The sequence below is a fragment of the Blennius ocellaris genome, assembly GCF_963422515.1.
Source record: "Blennius ocellaris genome assembly, chromosome: 9".
Lineage (NCBI taxonomy): Eukaryota > Metazoa > Chordata > Actinopteri > Blenniiformes > Blenniidae > Blennius > Blennius ocellaris.
Genome location: NC_137658.1, coordinates 13642660 through 13664505, shown reverse-complemented (window position 1 = coordinate 13664505; position 21846 = coordinate 13642660). Strand labels below are relative to the sequence as shown.

The window sequence follows — 21846 nt, the reverse complement described above, 5'->3', positions numbered from 1 at the left end:
AGAGAGGGCTTTAGTGTGCTCCAGTCTTCTGCTTAAACTTTCACACAGATCTGTTTATACTGTGTTTTCCTTTGCGAATGAATTACTCCCAATTATTAGACACATACGACGTTTAACAGTTGCTAGAAGCAAGCTGACAGTCTGGATCACTATGGTGGAAAATATAGTGGAAACTGGGTCCAAAAACTGCAACATTATCTGTTCCTTCACACAATGTCAATCACAATCCCTGTGCTATTTTGACTTGGATAATATAAGTTTGACAATGAGCCTGGCACTTTTCTCATTGGGAAGAGCAATGGGAGAGAGTCTGAATTGAAAGACAACAAGCAGGTTTTTTCAGTATTGAAAATTCGGTGTGCTTTTTTGGGGTTGGCCCATTTCAGCCAGTTAAAAAGGAAAACATGGTAAGTCATAACTATGAGATACTAAGTCATAAGATACAGTCTCATAATTCCGATTTAGTATCTCATGATTATGACTTATCATGGGATATTCTAAAATCAATTAAAAGTTTTCTTTTTTTCAGGGTGGACATGGGCTTCCATCGGCTTTTAAAGGTTTTAATTAAAGCTTTTAATCATGGAACAAAGATCAAGCAAATATAAAAACAAAATGTTGGAGGGATCCTTTGCTTTATAAATAATAAACATAAAGAGGTAATTGTGTTTTCTTTGGCTGAAGATATTGATCAGGGTCTCCAAAATGACGGCACATGTGTACAGCTCGATTTTGCAGTGTGTGTTTCTAATATTAGCCCGCTGTTAGTGGGCTTTGGGTGTCTCGTTGCTCACTCGTACAGATCTCCATCGCATCCTGCTGGCTGCTCGCCTTCACCCGTCTCCGTGCGCGTAATGGAGGGGAGGGGTTGATCGTGAAAGCGAGATGCGGTCCCTGCAAGCATCTCATTCAGACTCAACCGGCGGCGGCGGTGGTGTTTCCCCACCAAACAATCCTTCCTTCGTGGAAACACCCCGGGTCCCCTCCGCGTAACATTTATGCCTGAGCGGAGCCGCTGGTTGTGCAGCCGTGTGCCGGGAGAATGCGTCCGGGAGCGCGTCCTCCGCCGCTGGATGCTGTGCGCTCCTCTCTGTGGCTCAGCCTCGTAGTCTTCCTCCGCTGTGTGGAGGCTGCTGCTCCTGTGTCTCAAGGCGATGTTTACAATGGTGAGTCTCACACAGAATATAACATCATATCATGGCATTTCCTCCGTTGAATGGATCGATTTGACGTTGCAGTTAAGTGCGTCTTTGTGTCTAAATGCCGCGTGTTGCTCACGTTGTTCTATTCACGTCAATTACCAGCGTTCATTTGTTTATGTGGAATAATCCAACTAAAAATAAGTCGGCAGCGTGAATTGCAATGTGTTTTTGACACGTTTTTTTTTGGTCCATGCCAGGAGAGAATAGTCAAGGTCCAGTGAGGAGCATCCTTGAGGACATCCAGAGTTATGAGGTTACTTCTCCCATATGGCTGCATCCTGTCAGACACAAGAGGTCTGCCAACAAAGAGGTGAGTCGACCTCTCTCTCTGTGTCCTTTGCCAGTAACCAGATCAGCTTCACATCTTTTGTTCAATGACTTGCTATCAGTCTCCAAAGTGTTGTCTGTTCTTCACTCAGCATCCAGCTGAGGCACAAGTCCTGATATCAGCTGAGGGCCAGGAGCTCAGACTGCACTTGGAGAAGAATGAGTAAGTAGCTGAAGTTTATTTGCTTCTATTAATCTCAAACCTGTAAAGCTTTTGAATTTACATTGGGATTTTCCCAAAAAAGCACACACCAAAATGAGACACATCATTAGAAAGCATTATGGTTGTGTATTCAAAGCCCTTCACAAGACGCTTTGTCCAGCCATGTTTATTTGACCAGATGTTAGCTGTCACACGGACGCGTTTATAGGGTCAGTGCCCCCCACGAGTGGTGAGATAGGGATGAGGGGAGGGAGAGATGGTGATGGCTTTGGACAACAGAGGGCTGACACCCGATCTGCACGCCTTGGGCAAACAGGAAGCCAGATTGTGCCTCTACACCTAACGTCCTGTAATCTGATGGAGCGGTTCCTGTCCAGCAACAATGGGACGGTGATAGGAAGAGAGTTGAGTCCATCGCTTGTGTGATACAGAGTGCAATAGTTCGGTGGGATGTCAGGGAGGAGAACGCAGCTCTCGGGAACTCGGGTGGTTGCAACAGAGCTGTGTTCATCAGGTCTGGATCCGAGCCAGCGCACAAGGAGGCCGTAGAAGCTTTTCTGAACAGTGGAAATGAAGTCCATTTTTACCCTCCAATCGAGGCTGCGTCTGTCATTCATTGACTCACAAGTACTCACACACTAACAAACCATGACTCCACTGTGTCTGACTGACTGTCCCCTGAGGGATTTGCCCCCCCCCCCCCCCCCCCCCCTCTGCCCCCCTCTCTCAGCCCAGCAGGTGGTCACACTGTTAGATTTCCTCCTGGGCAAGGAATTTTCATTAATCACAAACTGTCTGCACATGTGTGACGAGAGAGAAAATAGAGAAGGTGGGACTGAGAGTGGATGTGTGGAGTTGGAGCAAGTTCTGCAGGCTTTTATAGTTATCAGCTCTGAGACAATTAATGTGTTGACTGATATAATGCAAAATGTTTTTCCACGTTGATCCTAAAAAAAGAGGAAATACAAGTAGGAAAACATTCAATTGTCATTACTCACAGTCGTGCAAAAAACTGGTTTTGAAACAGATTTATTTGCAACTTCTTGTTTTTCCGGGAACAAAAACGATTAGAACATTTATTTCTTCATAGGTGCCGATCATATCGTCAACAACTGTTGAACAAGAGTGTAGTGAGGAATAGGACAGTCAAAAAAAGGAATCATGCACACTGACAGTTTTGCTGTAGTGAAAATGGAGCCATTTCAGGGGAAATAAAAGAATGTTTCACTTCAAAGAAACATAACAAGTGTCCGTATTGATTTTTTAATGTGCTTTGTCTGAGAGCTTTATCGATCTGGGGGAAAAAACATGCAAATATTGTTTTGTTCTTCCTTTTTCATTCAATCAAACCTAATTGTTTCAATATACTTTTGACCTGGTTTCACATGCAATTTTACAATTGTGATTATTTAGATTGCATCAGGGGAGGGAGCTGTTAGGAAACAAAGCCACATAAACCCATGATGGTCTGCAGGACCAGCACCAAGCTGTAAGCACCAAGAGCTGTTGATCAGATTCTTACCTGATAGTAGAAGAAAGCAGCTAAATGAGACTGAATCTTAGAGATAAATGCACCCGGTGACCAAGAATTCAGTCATATACACAAATGAACTGTTGAAATGTTGCTCCGTGGATCAGGATTTTGTTATCTGTTGCGTTTGATAAATCAACCAAAACGTGATTCTAAAGTTTTCCAATATTGACATTTCTAATGAGTCATTAAACAGTACCGACAGAATTGTATTGATAACAAACCATACGCTTCATTCCTTCTCTATATCACAGTCATTTATGTACAGTCCATATAAAATAAGCTGTTGACCCATTATTTAGCTTTCCACTTTACTCCCTCTGTTTTCACTCCGACCTCAGACGGAGAATCGTGATGTGGTTTGCAGTGCTTTGATTTGTGCTCTGTTGGCCCGGTGTAAAAGCACAACTGGCTACAGGCCGGGCTGAGGAAGACAGCAGTTTGAGTCAGGGCAGATTAATGTTTGAGTTTGGAGAGACGCCAGAAAAAAAAATGCCGCCAATGTCCGTCCAAGCCTGCTGTCCTGCCGACTCCTTTGTCCGTTGTTGCACCTACAACTGTGTTACTGGGACAGAGCGATAAGGGAGAACCCGGCAAGCGAGACACTCAGAGCTTGTCTTTATGTTTATTTTGGGCAAGACCTTGCATCCATTTTTCTCCAGTTGTCCTCCCTTTTACTCCCCACACACCTCATCTCGCCCTCACTTTATTCATCACTTAATCAAAGAATGAAGAAAGACGTAACTGTGGATTCTTGCAAGCATTAGTAGTCCGGGTGGCTGCAGTCCAAACTCTATCCATTTATGTCCCCCTTGGTCCTGTGTGTGTGTGTGTGTGTGTGTGTGTGTGTGTGTGTGTGTGTGTGTGTGTGTGTGTGTGTGTGTGTGTGTGTGTGTGTGTGTGGTGTGTGTGTGTGTGTGTGTGTGTGTGTGTGTGTGTGTGTGTGTGTGTGTGTGTGTGTGTGTGTGCGTGCGTGCGTGCGTGCGTGCGTGCGTGCGTGCGTGCGTGTGTGCGCGCCTGAGCTTTTATCTTAATGAAAGGCCTCGGTGCAGGGCTGATTCGGTTAAGAGCCAGGCAACGACTACAGCGTGTGCTGACTCAGAGAGCAGGAAAAAGGACGTGAAAACAGAGCGAGACGGGGAGAGAACAATGCAAGAGCGTGAGTGATGGACCAGAGGAGAAGGGTTAAGGTGAGAGAAGTCACAGAGAGAGGAAAGCAGAGACAGTTGGGGTCAGTTTAGGTGTAGGTTAGAGCTGATGGTTCAGACATGGATCGTGTGGATATTCTCGCTTCCTCCTCTGCATGACTTTCGCTGTTCTTCTGTTTAATGGCTTTTCTGCACACCCTTAAGAGCATGATCCTGAATTAAGCACTCCCCTGGGGAATCCAGCGTTGTATTGCGTCTCCCCCACCTATCTCTTCATCTTGTCATAACCTCATATGTCTTCCTCGGTCCAGCGTTAAAAATGAGCACCCCATTCTTTCTCCTTTCACTCCAACTCTCACCTCCCCTGATATTCTCCAGGGCTCTAGTACAAATATACATCTCCCATGCGCTCTCTCACATTCAGTCTTTGGGGAGAGCGTGGCCACACGCAGACAGATGACACACACACACACACACACACACACACACACACACACACACACACACACACACACACACACACACACACACACACACACACACACACACACACACACACACACACACACACACACACACACACACACACACACACACACACACACACACACACAACAACCCCGAAAGAACACAAACAAGAGCTCAGCGCTGATGGATTGCAGGTTTGGGGAGCAGAGGATGCGTTCGCTTGTCCTTGCTTCCTTTGTGTCTTTGTTTAGTCTCACAGTGGCGCGGTCCTGTCTGCTTATATGTCTTCATGTAGACCTCTTTCCTCACCCGGGGCTGCACACGGCCGAACATTAGCCTCCCCTCGCCTCCGACACCCTCTTCATCATTTGTTGCTGAGCGGCACTTTGACTTTGCATCAGCCTTCTCCGTCCCGCCTGGTGATGTCATTTGATACTATGAGGGAATGCGACCCACTGACCCTGATGTATTACCCCACATCTCCTTCTCGCTTTTCTCCCCCTTTCCCCTATCTCCCAAGTACATTAGCATTACTCCCCCTCCCCGTCTTTCTCCTTCTATTGCTGAACCGAGCCTTTGTCTCTGCCTCCATGCCTGATCCAGCCAGCTCTGCACTCTTCAATCACGGCATCTGTCTGAATACTGGACTGCATCCAAACCCCGTTTGCTGTCACCATCGCATAAAAGTTTTTACAGCCTTGATTTGAGAGCTGTCGCAGTATTTACCAGAAGGCAATTGGCATAAAGTATGGGGTATTCCAAAAGGGTTGGTTCAGAGTTTTACGCAGGCAGAAACAAGGTCTGGCAGTGTCGTTGGGTTTACGACACACATTGTTGGTCAAATTAGAATTAACGTAGAGACCAGAAATTAGTGTAGACATTCCTTTTTAACTACTTTTCTCTACCAAAACACAACATACTTTTCCTATTATTCTCAGAATATAAAACAAAATTGCACATGGAGCTAAGGTTGCTTTGTGACTAATCATTTAATCCATCAAAAGAAGCAAAAGCTGTTTGTGTTAAAGCCTTTTTTATTAAAAAGAAATGTTATGATCTGTTGATTCCATGTCTCTTGAGCCACTTTATCTGTGTTGTGGGGTTCTGGAGTCCATCTCAATGAAGGGCAAGGTTCACTCTGACCAGTCCATCATAGATAATCACATATTTGGATGCAGGCATTGGAAACACCAGAGAAGGGTAGAACATGCAAACCTTGGTATTTTCACAGGGAGGCTATTATACACTGCTTCACTGTCTGTCAAAATGTGACAAATTCCTGAATTTTTTTAAATATTAGGCAGCACAATTATTTACTGAGTGAAATGTGTATGTATTTGCTTCTATCAATATAAATATCAAGTGGTGTATTTGGTGCTGTGGATTCCTTCATGGGGTCATTTAGCTTTATCTTACCTAAAGGCATACAGACAGCTTAGAGATAAAGTGTACTGTAATGTTTTTTATCATAGATCATGATGCATTCAATAGAAATATGTACTTGTACATTCGTCATTGTGCTCATACCTATGAATGTTTTCGATACTAATGAGTCAACAGGAAACTCATCAGTTGGAGCACATCTGCATCTTTGTTTGAAGTTGCAACTGCAGTTTGTGGTATTTCATTTGTATCAGGTAACTGCAGTTAACAGGGAGTGGATCTGGAGAAGATGTCAAAATAGTTTGTCACGTTTAGCCTCGTCCCTAAATGTCATTCTAGATTCCAGTTTCAGTGAGGACTTTTGTTATATGCAGATTTAAGAAAAGTAAAGAAAGAAAAACTATGCTTGCCATGATGACCAAAATAAAACTAAAGCAAACACGAAAACATACCAAAAAATAAAACTGACTGTCTCTTTGTCTTTAGCCTGTGATGGTGTTTCTTGGTGCACCGTAATCCACAGTGTAGACTGCTTTCCTCCATAGTCAGCTGGAATCGGTTCCAGCCGATGAAGCAGAGAGCTGAACAAAGAAATATCAACGCTGGATGGATGGGGCTTGAGACACCAGAGAGAGGGCTGACTCTACCACAAGACTCAGTTTTAAATACGCTGAGAACAGAGGTGGAACACATTGGAGTGAGACTTTAGACACAGACATGAGACTGAATGCGAAAGCATCAAAACGGGCAAGTAAAATATAAGCCAGGAATGAGCCACACAAAGACACATACGAAGGCAAAACAGTGTAAAAGTTTTCCAAAAACGGTGCAAAACCAAGCTAAAACTTGTGGCAGAGATGCATCCAGTGGCTTTGTTGAAAGCATATTATGTCTACATGTCACACGGTGGCATGTTATATAGCTGAAGGCCCACCAGTGCCCACTGTAGTCCCAGAGGACTCATAAATCAGCACATTTAGCTCAGAAGCAGGAGCTGCTGAGTGGCATGTGAGGTTGAAGGAAAATAGAGATGAAGTCATTCCCTCATGGAAGAAGTGATTGGCCTTCTTGTCAAACGACTGTGAAACAGCAGCAGGGGAAAGTTCAGTCCGTCATCTGCTGTTCTTCCATCAGTTCTTCCCGTTGGAGCGACAGAAAGGGTTACAGAGCAGGGAGGAGAGCGCAGTGGAAATAGGAAGTTAGAGGAGCTGCAAAGCTTAGAGGAAGGCCAGATGTAGATGTGGTTAAATGGTCGTATCACAACATGACGGAGGTCAACAAGTTTAGTTTGACTTCAGCCGGATACATTATACCACTCACTGATCATTTTTAAGGTCTTTGTTTATCTCGTTGGGCGTGCACAGCCCCCCTCCTCTCCCGAAGCTCTTATCTGTTAAAAGATGAAGTGGCTGCTTTCTGTCTTTGCCTCGCTTTGTTGCAAATCGCATCAACAGGCTGTCATTGTTTCAAGAGAATGATGCCCCCTCAGGGCTTCTGATGGGAGAGAAAAAGAAAAAAATCCCCATCTTCCTTTCATTTGTCTTACTCATCTTCTCAAGACGCAATCTGACATTTGAGTAAATGGCCTTATTTTTGGTACTCGCAGTATGACATACACACTTTTCTCTGTAGCAACTTCAAATAAAGGAAATGAGCAACTCTAAATGTATCCAAGAAAATGTCATCTGCCTTCCAGCAACTCTAAAAGACAATAAATAAGTTGTTTTATATAATTTGGATGATAATTACTAAAATTAGCAGAGTCATTGCAATTTTGCACCCAACAGGGCAGAAAGCAGGATTACTCAAGTATATATCCAAGTGTTTTTCAACTTCATGCAGTGTTTTAACTTTAGAGCTTTGAAAGTTGTTTAGTATATTTTATGTACCTTTTGATCAAGTTAGAACAGTTTCTAGGTACTTAGAGGTCTTAGTTGACCTGGAGGAGAATTGTTTAAATCTTTTCATTTACCTTCAGAAATTAAATGAGCATAATTATTGTCCCAAAATGTTGAATACGAATTAGAAAATTTCATATTTGGATTTAGAGAGAGTTCTGAAAATGTCTACTCAAGTAAACATGTGAGGGAACCCCCCCACCCCCCAAATTGTGAACTGTATTGGCTAAAAACACGAAGGTGCCTTGAGTATTTCATGAAATTGTCTGCACTCAGTGGCAACTTATGATCTCAAAAGGGGAATAGTCTAAATTGGACCTCAGTATGATTAAAATGACATACCTGAATAAATAATACATGTACCTGAATATACTGCTTAGTTACAGAAATGTGAGAATTTGTGAATTGTTACTTCCTTGTTGGATTTCGATTTGTAAAAAGCTATTGCTTAAAAGTAAAGCCCCAACACATCTGTTGATTGGCCTCCCATCACATTGTTGGCAGTTCGATTTCTGTTGATGCCAAAGAGTGCCTGACCCTCACACGGAGCACGAAGTTGCTCCCATTGCATGCCATTTCTCAACATTGGTGTGTGTCTGTGTGCATGTGAATGAAACTGTTTTGAACTCATTGAATGTGTTAAGTAAGTAAAGTGGATTTCATCAATATGGAATACGAAGAAAATATAACAGTAAATCATAGAATAGTGCAAAAAAATGCACTCGGTGTTTAGTTTGTCTCATGTGTCGGTGAGTGTCACTTCTTGAAGGTCTCTGATTCCTCTGCAGCTTCGGCCTGTCTGATGGATCTGAGTTGGACCCCGGGGCAGAGAGTGATGAGAGGAGATTTAGAGAGACAGACCAAAACAAAAGCAGCTGTTAGGCAGACAAAGTTTATGAATGAAAACAGGAAGAGACAAAGTCGGAAGAAGAAAGACTGGAGCCGCTCCAATATTGATGCTTGTTTTCCTGTCTTTAACATACAGATACAGAGTAAGAAAAATGTAAAGCTCTCCCAAAAAAAAAAGAATGTTTTTTCATACTTGTCTATGCATCTCTGATTTATTAACCTTTTCCGTGCAGTTGAAATATTTCAGTTGTGGAAAAAAAATTAGTGGACACTGATGAAAAAAACAGTCCTTTTGGAAAATGCAGCTTGGATCTTAAGTGACTTAAACTCTCAGTATTAGCATATTACCATCCAGTACTTCACCCATGTTGTTTAGTAAGGCAGGAGGATCATTTAAGATCAGCACATATGGCTTTTATAGCGGCACTCTTTTACATCCTTGTCTGTTTTCTCATCTTGGTGAAGGATCTTTGCTTAAATCTTTAAAGCAGCTTGGTTTTGTAGGCTGTCTCTGTCACGATGAATGTTTCATGAGATGTGGGCGGCTGGAGATTATCTGTCTTCTTCTGTCTGCTCACTTTCATGCAGATTTAGCTCATTATATATACATGCCATAATGCTGCTGTTTTCCCATAGATTGAGTGCCTGACACTACATATATTCTGTTGTGACTGAGTTTGTGTTTGCGCTCACCAGACAGCTGTTGGCCCCCGGGTATCAAGAAATATGGTACACGGCTGACGGAACTCGCAAGTCCTCCTCTCCCACCAACTCTGTAAGTCTGCCAGACAGTTTGATGCACTTAAACTGCAGTAGAGAGTAATGAATGATCATAGGAGCAAGATAAACATCAGTACAGAAGACCCAGAGACTGCCAGTGGCAGTAGGGGCGTCAAATATGTCTGCTTGTTTTAGAAGTTCTGTTGGGTGACTAGAGGGGATTTTCTTAGCCAGTTTTAAGCAACACTAAAACACCTGGGCGTGTGGTAGATGACAGAAGAACCGTTTACAAAATGAATACAGAAGGTTCACCACAAAGTGTCAACCACCAGTGAGCCTCAAAAACAGGAAGGTGAGATTACGGTTTACCAAGAAAACATGTAAAGGAGGGTCTGTGCAGCTCTGGAGCAAACATCCAGTGGACAGATGAGACAAAGATCAACTCGTATCAGATTGATGGGAGCGCATAGAGAACCTTGTCAGCATGGTGCTGGTAGTGGATTAGTGGTGGCACGTTTGGCTGCTAAAGGTGATGTGACTGCTGACAAAAAGCATTAAGACGAATTCTGAAGTGTTTCTGTCAATATTATCTCTTCGTTATTGGTGTTGTACAGAGCTGAAATACTGAAACATTTGAAACCTGTAAATGTTCTTTTATTCAGGAGCGTGACTGATTTCATCATGTTTAATTAGCATGTCATCCTGCAGGGACACTGTTTGTACCACGGCCACGTTGAAGGCATTGAAGATTCTAGTGTTGCCATCAGCACTTGTTCAGGACTCAGGTGAGGAAAACATTTTGCTCTATTTCTAAAATCACTTGGTAATCATAGTTTTTTTTTTCTCCAAATGATGAAAACAAGTTCCTCAGATTCTCCCATGAATCTCAAAGAATCTGAAATTCCTATTTATGAAGATAAGCCCCTGAAACGATGTCAGCTGATAGCAAGGAGGTGGTGCAGCAACAATGTTTGACACTGTTCTCATAACAGATGTGCTGGCACCGCACATTTAATACTGCTATCCCATGAATGCAAATTTTACAGTCTCAGCTCACTTGTTTTTCAATGACACGCAAACTGTTTCAGGAAAATTGATTCCTTAATTAACTGTGGTCACACTTAAACACCTGTCAGGTGGTCTTTTGCACTCCTGCACTGAACCTTATACCATTTAATGTTAAAGGATACAATGTTGTAGAGTGAGTGCTGTCTTTTCCTGTTGTTACAGAATGAATCAGAGTGATCATTATTAAATACCACACTTTCTATTTGTATTCATCTTCTGTAAGTGTACTAATAGTTGCTCCAACAGCCTGGCCCAGATATTAGGGGAGTGAGTTTTTAACCAGCAGTTTGTTGTTTCAGGTCCCACCTGCTCACACTGCATCAGGAAAGACATCTGGAATAATACTTGTGCTAAATTAAAACATCCAGTTCAAATGGTCCACTGTAGTGACCCTGGGAAGGAGCAGCCAAAATATATTATTATAAGCCACTATCCCAACAATATTGTTTTTGATTTCAACTGCGATGTCCTCCTACACTTCAATAGCATGTGTTTGAAGCCAATTGGTCAATCTAAATTGTCCGTAGGTGTCGATTTGAGTGTTTGATTATCTGTTTCTCCAGAATCAGTCCCAGTGCCCTACAATTCTAAGGTGGGTATATCAGTGTAGAAGACTGCTAGACATTTTTTAGGGAAAATATCACCCAGTCAAGATATCTGCTCCTCAAAGTTTTATTACAATAAATGCCGCACAAATAGCATTACGGATGTTTGATATCTCATATGGAAGTGGAGTCATTTTCAGTGCAGTCTTCACTTCACAGGAGAAGAAAATAGTAATCACAATAATGTCCTTGTGAGAGCAATTGTATTGCCAAAAAAGAAGAAGCCAAGAAAATAACTGTTGTAAGACTGCAGTTAAAGCCAAGCTTTGTAGAAACCTTTCATCTGAATACAAAGCGGTGTAGTAGTAGTTGATTCTTTCCATTGTATATGTTCCACATGTGTAAAAACATGTTCCCAGTTGTTTCATTATCTTACAAAATCGGGTGGCTGTAATTTCCTGTCTTATGTTTCACACGTATATGTGGTGCAGAAGAACTCACATTATTGTAGAAAGTTGGCAAGTGACGCAGTTCTTGATAAACACATGATTTATGTTGAGAACAAACAAAATGCTTAACACATGAATAGTGGAAATAAAAGATTGAGTAAAAGATTTTGTAGTTATCTGAGTTTGCACAATTCAATCAAACCGTGGCTGCAAAAAAAGGAGTGACAGGAAACAGTTGTGCTGTGTCTCATGTAGTCCATTAGGTTAGTAGGTCGCTGGCTCCAGAGTTGGTTCATTGAGTACAGCTCATTATGTAGATCCTGTGTTTTCTCCTGTTGCGGCTCCAGAGCAGCTGATGCTTCCTGCTGGAGACACTCAGAGAGAAGAGGCCAGCAGCAGAGGAGGAACTTGCGGGTGTTGGCAGAAATTGTGTTTTTCTATGGGGTTACTGCTCTGCATCTGCACGAGGAGGGGAGCGAATACATCTTGATAATAATGTAAATTACCGGGGAATGCAAACAGAGCATAGAAGGACACTGAATGTGGGCGTCAGACCTCTCCAGATGTTTTCTGCAGCTGTGTGACCGGCTGTTTGTGTGTCAGGCGTCTGTGTTTATGAGCAGTGTTGCGATGGAGCCAAAAGGTTTGTGTGTTTGCCTGCCGCTCCCAACTGACGTGCATCTGTAAGCAGCAGTAAATCATTTGATACATTTTTGCCGCTGCTCCACCCCATCCAGAAAATCACAAGAAGCCAACAAAAGAAATTCTTTGACAAAATAGAATAAAATGTAAAAAAAAACAACCAAAGAGCTACTATCTGTTTTGTAAGCACAGTCAGACACAACCTGCTCACTAAAAAAAAAAAACCCAGCTGTGTCATCGATACTCTTCGATTCTCTCGAGCTGGAGCAATTAACGTCTGCCTTCCTTGTTTCTCCAGGGGACTGATTTCCCTGAACGCAAGTGTCAGCTACCTGATCGAACCCCTTCCTGCCCCCGCGGACCCTCAGCAGCATGCTGTGTTCAGAGCCGAGCATCTTCATCTACCTGGAGGTAGCTGCCCCCATCACCATGGCAACAAGGAGGAGGAAGCGGACGGGCTGGGTGACTTCATCCGTGGGGTGGCGTCACCGCAGAGCGTGAGAGTGAGTTCAGGCAGGATGAACAGTGACCGTTTCCCCCGATATCATTGCAGGCCATCCTTAAAACATGACTGTGTTTGTCTGTCAATATTCTCAGAAAAAACGGGAATTGAGCCAAAATATGATGTACGTGGAGCTTCTGTTAGTGGCCGACAAAGCCGAGGTGAGGATGCGTTTGTGGATGTACTCGTACTTGGTGACGCTTTACACACGCTGGCTTTTTGTGGCTTGTCACTCCTTTAAATGAACAAGTGAGAGATGTGGTTTAAGTGTGAGACATGTGGTGTGGAAGATATATGGAAGGCATTTATCATAATCTGTGAAGAACTATAGTAACATAGAACAGAGCTGGTGACAATATGATCACCTGCCTATTAATAACAATGTAAGTAAATATTTTAAATGGAAAAAAAAAAAGCAATAAAGCGCCGATCCAAAGCGACAGGAGCTCAACTAGCAAACTTAAATGCACACACAAGCACACACATTATAAATATTGTTATTGTAACACCAGCATGGATACACCACCTTAGCAATGCCACAGATCATAATTCAACTTGTGTTTAAGTTTTGAATCACATCCTCTGTGTCATTTAATGTAAATGTCATGGATTATGTCGTTTATTTTATTGTCGCAGTATGAGAAGCATGGGGGTGAACTCGAGAAGACCAAACTGAAATTACTTGAAGCTGCCAACTTGGTTGACAAGGTAACCGATGATGTGAAACCGTCACGGAAACCACACCTATTTTTAGAGCACGAGTTTCTGCCACTGTTCCTGTTTTTGCTTTCACCCACAGTACTACAAGGCTCTGAAGATCCGCGTGGCACTGATCGGTGTGGAAGTGTGGACCAGCCAGGATCTGATCAATGTGTCCGATAACCCGCACAGCACCCTGGCGGCTTTCCTGTCCTGGAGACGCAAACAGCTCCACGCTCTCCCTAACGACAACGCTCAGCTTATCACGTCAGTGTCTCTCGCTCAAGTCCTTTGTTTGTCCTTCGTCCCCGTCAAACAGTAGCAACCCCTCCCGTCTCCTCGAGCCCTGTCCCAAGGGCAAAGTTTCAGCATGTGAGACGAAAAATCAACAGCAGCCATGTCCTCGTGGTCCGGTTGGAGCTGATTAGCGGTGATGCTCTTTTGTCTCCAGGGGGAAGCCGTTCCAGGGCACCACCATCGGGCTGGCACCTCTAAAAGCCATGTGCTCCGACTACCAGTCTGGTGGAGTCAACACGGTGAGAGACTGTAAACAAATAGGAGACCTCTGAATGCAAAATCGCTGTTTCACTTGCAGTGCACAGTTTCTACTCACTTTCAGTTGATGTGAGTCGTTCAAGTAATGATAACATGCACTGAATAACACTTACAAATATATGTTTGTGAATAGCTGGCTCTATGTTTTGCTGGATAGGACCACTCAGAGTCTGCAGTCGGTGTTGCAGCCACCATGGCTCACGAGATGGGCCACAACTTCGGTATGAGTCATGATATAGCAGGCTGCTGCCAGGCAAAAGCAGAAGACGGAGGCTGTATAATGGCTGCTGCTACAGGGTAGGATGCGCACAACGTACAAAAGTGGAATTGTCAAACAAAGCCAAAGACATAAATGTGAAAATGTATATATAACTTGTGCATTTGTGCCCAGGCATCCATTTCCACGTGTGTTTAACGGTTGTAACCAGAGGGAGCTGAAGAGCTACCTGAGCTCCGGAGGAGGAAAGTGTCTCTTCAACATGCCAAACACCAGAGCCATGTATGGGGGCCAGCGCTGTGGCAACGGCTACCTGGAGGAAGGAGAGGAGTGTGACTGTGGAGACGAGGAGGTCAGAGGGAGCATCTACATGCACTTCATATGTTCTGTGAGCATGTATTTTTTTTTTTACAAGGAACGGTGACTTTATTGCTGACCTTTCTGCATATAGGAGTGCACCAGTCCCTGCTGCAATGCCAACAACTGCACCTTGAAAGCTGGAGCTGAGTGTGCACATGGAGTCTGCTGTCATAACTGCAAGGTAGAAATCCTCTGTCGTGATCCCAGCCCGTCGCCACATCTCATTTGTTACGTACCCACTTGAAACACCAATGACTGATTATTCCTTTTATCCTGTCGTGCACATAAAACCTTTTGGTCTGACACGGTATGATTTCACCTTGTGAGCTTGCTTCGGTCCCATTCTTCCTGTTTCAAGTGTCTTCCATTTCTCCTCATCCCTCACTGTGAAGCTGAAGAGCCCAGGTGTGCTGTGCCGTGCTCCCTCGGGATCGTGCGACCTGCCGGAGTACTGTGATGGAAAGGCCGAGTCTTGTCCTGCTAATTTCTACCTGGTGGATGGATCGTTCTGTGCAGGTGGACAAGCCTACTGCTACACCGGCATGTGTCTGACCCTCGAGCAGCAATGTCGCTCCCTCTGGGGACGAGGTGGGTACACCAAATGCATGTATATTATTCTTTTACAATTCACTCTATATCCAATACAATTTTTTCAAGCACTCTCACCTATTATTAGGGTTACACTCATACCAACAACAGCGTCAGGACTTCAAAAGGATTCAAAGTATGCTTCCTTTGTATAAATAGAAAATTCTGTTATATAACAAAATATTTTTTCTCCATTGCACTACAGAAGATGTGATAGGCTTCGCATGCTTCATTACACCTAAAATGATCTTTCTTTGACGTTCAATGATTCAAAAATTACTACAAAAATCTGTTGACGCCTCGCTGCACAAATAAATGAATAAAAAAATATAGGAGAATGTTCCCAATCATTCTTCTGTTTTGGACTACCTAGCTCAAAAAATGTCTTTTACTCTTTTTTCTTTTATGTAATTAAACACCTCACATATGTACCAGAGTCACTCATAAGTATAATGAAGCCAAGCCACATCTTGGGGATTACTATTCACAGTACAATTTACAGAAGTATTCCTCTCAAAGTGTCTGAGATCATGCTTAGTGGTACTTTGTAGTGCATTTGCCACTGCACACACTGCCACACTCCCATCTACACACTGCACGTGTTCCCACCAGAAACAGCTTGGCAGACAATGCACACCACTGTTTATTTTTTCCGTGTATATTAAGTTGTTCAGAAAAGATTGAACCAGACAGGAAGTACTCGTATGAAAGAAATGGGAAATCTAATAATTAAATAAAAAATATCACATGCCAGTTGATCGCATTTCCCTTCATTAGTTAAGCATTGCATCATATTTAGCGGCAACATGCGAGAAGTACAAAAGCACAGTTTGACATTGTGGTTATTTTCTCAGTATCATTTATCATATCAAAACTCAGACTCAAAGCAGAAATGAATCTCGTGATGGATGTTTTGATCTGAAGGTAAACTGTGTGAATCTTTCTCACTTTCAAGCAGTAAATGGGTAAAAAATGCATGAAATGTAAATGTCTGTGAAATATTCAGTCAATGCTTTGATTTTCTAAGCAAATAATGTACCGCGTGCGTTGCGGTTAATCAGAAATGAAAGGCAGCCTGTGGCCCGATTTGGGCTTTTTTTTCCAATTGCAAAACCAAGGCAGTCCTAATAGAGAGCAGATTAGTACATGCTCTGTAGCTATTAGTGTTTGAAAAGCTGAAAGTGAAGCATGTGAAGTGCTTTGAAAAACCTCAAAGTACAAAAAAAACCCCTTCAATAGCAATAAAAGAAATGCTGATCAAAACTTGTCGATATAAATGCATCTTGTGCTCAATCGTGTGTCTTCTGAGAGTTTAGTTTCTGTCATCTTCGTTGGCTCTCTGTGTTTTGCTCTGTGGAAAATTCCATTGAACATGCTATTTTTTAGGGCAAAATGCAGGTGAGAGGTTGAACATGCAAGTGTCTGAAGCTGACAGTTGAAGATGAGCCCTTGATGAGCCACGGGATAAAAGAATGTTATTGGACACTGTCCACATTCATGCTGTGATGGAGGCATCCTGGAGAGCCTTTGTAGGAACCACACAGAACCTGCCATCTGGTCTCCATCAGGTGGCCTTATAGCACACTGTGTAGGCATTATTTGTTTTTCCCCCGTGTTTTTGTTTTTTTTGCATGTTCAAACCTGACTATATGTTTGTGTGCATTTTATCTCCTTGAAACCACAGATGGCCGTTCCGCCCCTGACCTGTGTTTCAAGAAGGTAAACGAAGCGGGGGACATGTACGGGAACTGTGGCAAAGATCTCCTCGGGAAATACAGGAGCTGTAAAGAACGGTGAAGATCCAAAACATACAGTAAAACGCATCACTTGTAAACTTGTCTCTTAATTTCAAGTGTATCTGTATTTTTTTTTCTTTTTTTTCTGACATGCCAGAGATGCTGTCTGTGGCAAAATCCAGTGTTTGACGTCAGCGTCCAAGCCCATTGAGAACAACGCGGTGCGCATAGAAACCACGGTTACAGTGGGCAACAGGAAGGTTCAGTGTATGGGAACACACGTGTACAAGCTCGGTCATGGAGACGAGGAGCCGCAGGGCGACACGCTGGACCCAGGACTGGTCATGACGGGCACTAAGTGTGCGAAAGACTCGGTGAGAATTGCACAGATTTACACAACAGACAAACATAGAGTATTACGTCAGGGACACTTTCACAAAACCTCATATGTTACCAGCATGGCTGCAGCTTGTTTGAGTAACTTCGGAGCTGCTCTTCCTCACACCCGCTGTGCGTTTCGACAGATTTGCTTCAACGGAGAGTGCCGCAATGCATCCTTTCTCAGGGCGGATGAGTGCAATGCCAAGTGCCACGGACATGGGGTAAGTTTCAGTGTGTCACGACGGCGGGGGGTACTGCGATGATGGATTTCTCCGGGCTCAGGTGGAACATTTGGCTGCGAGCCGACCATTATGGAAAGCTGGCGGCCTCGGCGGCAAGCCAGCAGCCATTCAGATCATTTGCCTAATTAAAAGTAGCAACACAAGAGCATCAAAACACTTAAGTAGAAGACGAGCCATTCTAATATATTACTCAAGTAAAAGCACAAAGGTGCTCTCAGCTAAATTTAGGTGAGAGAACAAAAATATAATCACTTTGTTAGAGCGTTCTTCAGTCAGTTAACGCAAAACAAACATATACAAAAGTAGCGAAAAGATCAGCTTCTAAATAAAATGTGTGTTAATTTCTGAAGGAGTCTGAAATATGTGATGAATGCAAACGTCATAACCTTTCTGTGTGTTTTTTGTCTTTAGCTGTGCAACAACAATCATAACTGCCACTGTGACGCCGGGTGGGCTCCTCCTCTGTGTGACCAGCGGGGGTCAGGAGGCAGCGTGGATAGTGGACCTGTCATCGGCCACGGTGACAAAAGCAGAAAAGCCCTGATGTTTCATGAGGAAAATAAGATTTGAATTTTTTTTGTGACATTTTTTTCCCATTTTCCATCCCAATAGGTCGCCTCCTTCCAGTGCTGCTTGCTCTCCCTTTGGCTCTTTTTCTGCTCCTGGCTGCTGTTGGACTTTGGTGCTGCTACAAACACAAGCTCCGCCCACTGAAAGCCCCTGTTACCCCACCAGTGCCAAAGTATGTAACTATGAAGGGTTGAATTCTTATAATTTACAGCAACAGCAGTTTGGTTGGGCACGAGTTATACTTGCCAATAATGTTGTGTAGATATTTAGGATGTGATGAGTCTTCTATTTTAATCTGCAGTTGTTCGATCCCAGTTGAGAGCAAGCCTCCGCAGGCTGACAGTGATGTGGCAGGTCACACCAACCCCACATTCCTACTGAAGAAACAAGATGGAGACCATCTGGTAAAGATTTACATGCTACCAGTGTTAATAGCGTGAAAAAAGAAGGGATGGTGGACAGAGTAACTCAGATGGAAGATAAATAAGTACATAGAGGATTTAAAAAATTTTTTATATATTGCACATAAGTCCACCTGTACTTTCCAGCAAAAGCCTCAAGCCTCAACAGATTGTATCCATTGCTTTTGGGTGAGCAATTGAAACTAATGTTTTTCATTTAAAAAATTAACTACTTGCTATGCATGTGTGTGAGTTTGGAGTTGTGTGTGTGTGACATTCTCCAGTGAAGCGTGACTTTGTTACTATTTCGTCAAACTCCTGTATACTGTGGGAGGAGTCTTGAGCTTACTCAGTCTTTCGAAATGTCACCAAAACTCATAACTAGTAAAGTAGGTTTACTTCTATTTGAATAACTAACTGGTATTACATTCACAGCAGTGTAGCAGATAAAGCCATTAAATTCTGTCGTGTCTGTGACGTGTCTCCTCCACAGGGGACGTCCTCTCCTCGCCCGAGCCCATCATGCCCAGCCCGGCCCAGACACTCCATTGTGCGTCCCGCAGTGAAACCTCCTCCCATACCAGTGTACGCTTCAGTGCAGAGGGAGCAGACCCCGCCGCCCCAGGTACCGCCTGGGACCCCCTGTCAGAAACATTACTCTCCTCAGGCTTACACCCCACCACCTTCAAAGTCCGCCCAGCATAAAGGACAAAAAGCATCCCCAACTTCAGGAACTCCACTTTTGCCTTCTCTGAATCACGAAAACCACTTAGAGCCTTCAGCGATATCCAAACCTCGACCCGACCCCCCAAACAGACCTCCACCGCCGTGTCCCGTAAACCCTCCAATGGTGAATACGCTTTCTATACATTCTTCGTCATGCACATTGATGTGGAACGTCATAGGGTTATTTAACAGAAAATATAATGTCTAACTTTTTTTTTTTTTTTAAATGAAGGAACAACATCAAGGGAAAGGCCTGCAGGTGACCATTAATGCACTGCAGAGAGGAAAGGCTGCTTTGGTACCATCTGCTGGACAGAAGAAGCCAAACAGGTACATTTATTTTTCTGCTTTCTTTTTTTTTTTCCAAGACATTCTCAAGAATTCCTCAATAAAATCGGATTTCCTTTTTTTTTTATACTTCTTTTTAGGTCCTAACCAACCTAACTCAGGGAGGCATTGGGAACGACCACGTACACCCCCATAAAGGAATGCCTCAAATTGTACTTGTTTGGCATTTTGGTAGCTATACAAAATGTGACACTGTAGGATAAAATTAATACTTGACATTGTATTTATATTGATGTGCACTGAGTTGCAGTTTATATAGCTGCAGTATGGTAGAAAAAATATCACAGCGCATACGTTTTAGTCCTACAAGTGTGCATTTTTCACTTGAAACAGCCAGAGCTGGGTGGTTGTAAAATGTGAAATTGTTCCAGAACTATTTATTCACAAAAGAAGGAAAAATGAATGTTTACAGTGCAGCCTATGAACCAAACATGGTGCCTCTTAAAGTGCATTAGCTATAAAGAGATGTCTTATATTAAGAAGAGATGCCAATAATGAAGTTCTTATGCTTCCTACCTGATTAAAAAAAAAAAAAGAATGGATTAATCAAGGGTTTCAAGAGATTACACACCCAACTTGCATGCTGTACGAATATGCCTGTGATAAGAGATACAAGTCTGATATGTAGCAGGGAATCTGGGTTTTGTTTTGTCTTTTCCGCTTATGTGATTTGTATTTACATTTTTGGTTTTTTTTACATTGTGTACCATGGTGCAACCACAATTCAGTTCTTAAACACACACCACAAAGATATAAAAGGTAACTAACTAACTATATATATATATATGTATATATATATATACACACACACACACACCTACAAAGTATAGCCTTTTGGATCAAATTATCTTTACAGTTGCTGACAATCAGGGCTTATATTTCATAAAACATGAAATTGTTTACGTGTATCAGTTCATCGTCACAAAATTGCACCATAAATTCAAACTATCTCTTTATTTTGTTGAATATAACAGTTCATTAGCAGTTTATCCTCAACCAAAATGCTTCTCCTCTTTTGAGATGGATTTATTTTCCACTTTATGCTGTGTAACATATATTTGTTTGGCATTGTTATGAGGTACAGCTGGATATTGTGGGATTTGTTTTATATAAATACTGTTTGGGGAATAATAATCTGTAATATGGAAACACAGTTTGTCAGCTGCCATGTTTTACCTTGTTCTCAGACCTATGCAAACACAGGGAACCTTGTGTCTGAAACTGGAAATTAAACAAACACATAGAAAAATTAATAAATATCTATGATAGACTCTTAACCTTGCTTGTGTTTTGTCAGTGTTTACATTGATCTTGTTCAAGTCAACACTGAATACGTCAATTGTTTTCTCATTTACAATGAGAAAATGAATGAACATCATATTCACTGGTTTATATACTTTACTTGAAGATGCAATAGCTACTAAAGATGAGTGAAGCAAATATTGTCTGTGTTTTTAACAGGTTTCTCTCTTTCACATAGATTGCCGTAGCAAGTCAATACTCTGTGCATCACAGATGTGCCTTGTTTTAATGCTCAATACACTTCCTGTTGCCATGGTTTCATTCAGTGCACCACCAGGCTGACTTGGTTTTGCTTTAAAATATAGAGCCAAAACATCTGTTAAGAAGAAGAAAGATAAGGAGGCATTTTTCTTATAAATAATCTGTTCTTTCAAGTAAATGTTGCTGATATCCTGAGATCAAATGTACATTTTATCTGTGCTTGACTGCTCAAATTTAATGTTGCACATCAATTATTGCCTTGCAGTTCAAGTCATGGTCATATGGTTCAAAGTTGTTTTGTTTTTTGTTCTTTTTAAAAAAAAAAAATTTCTTCAATTAGTGTTCAACAAATAAAATAAGCAAAATCAATTTTTCTTTCAAACATTAACAATTTTAGAAACCGAAAGGGTTTAGGCTCAAGTTAAACACCTAACCCTATTAACAAGTCAAAATAAAAGATGTCGCAAAACCGCAAGACATCAGAGTTTATTCTAGAGTAATATATTTTTCTATGCATTGGTCTTAAAGGATTTTTGAAATGTGTGAATAGAACTGGAACATTTTAACACTTTAATCCAGACCAATCCAAGTTCATTGTTTGGCCACTTGATGGCAGCATAACAAT

General features: G+C 42.4%; 1 protein-coding gene across 1 annotated transcript; it reads left to right on the top strand.

Annotated features, from left to right (window-relative positions):
* Positions 1-1042: 1042 nt before the first annotated feature.
* On the top strand, positions 1043-20914 carry adam19b (ADAM metallopeptidase domain 19b; the record flags this gene model as incomplete). The annotated part of the gene is made up of 23 exons (XM_080501755.1): positions 1043-1166; positions 1400-1512; positions 1622-1692; positions 9666-9744; positions 10398-10474; positions 12692-12896; positions 12991-13056; positions 13532-13603; positions 13695-13861; positions 14046-14130; positions 14307-14446; positions 14541-14718; positions 14818-14907; positions 15119-15314; positions 16999-17107; positions 17208-17424; positions 17575-17652; positions 18085-18193; positions 18286-18415; positions 18545-18647; positions 19138-19494; positions 19603-19700; positions 19799-20914. 23 exons carry the CDS (start codon positions 1043-1045, stop codon positions 19803-19805), a joined length of 2871 nt encoding a protein of 956 aa, XP_080357881.1. The 3' UTR covers positions 19806-20914.
* Between the last annotated feature and the right edge of the window lie 932 nt (positions 20915-21846).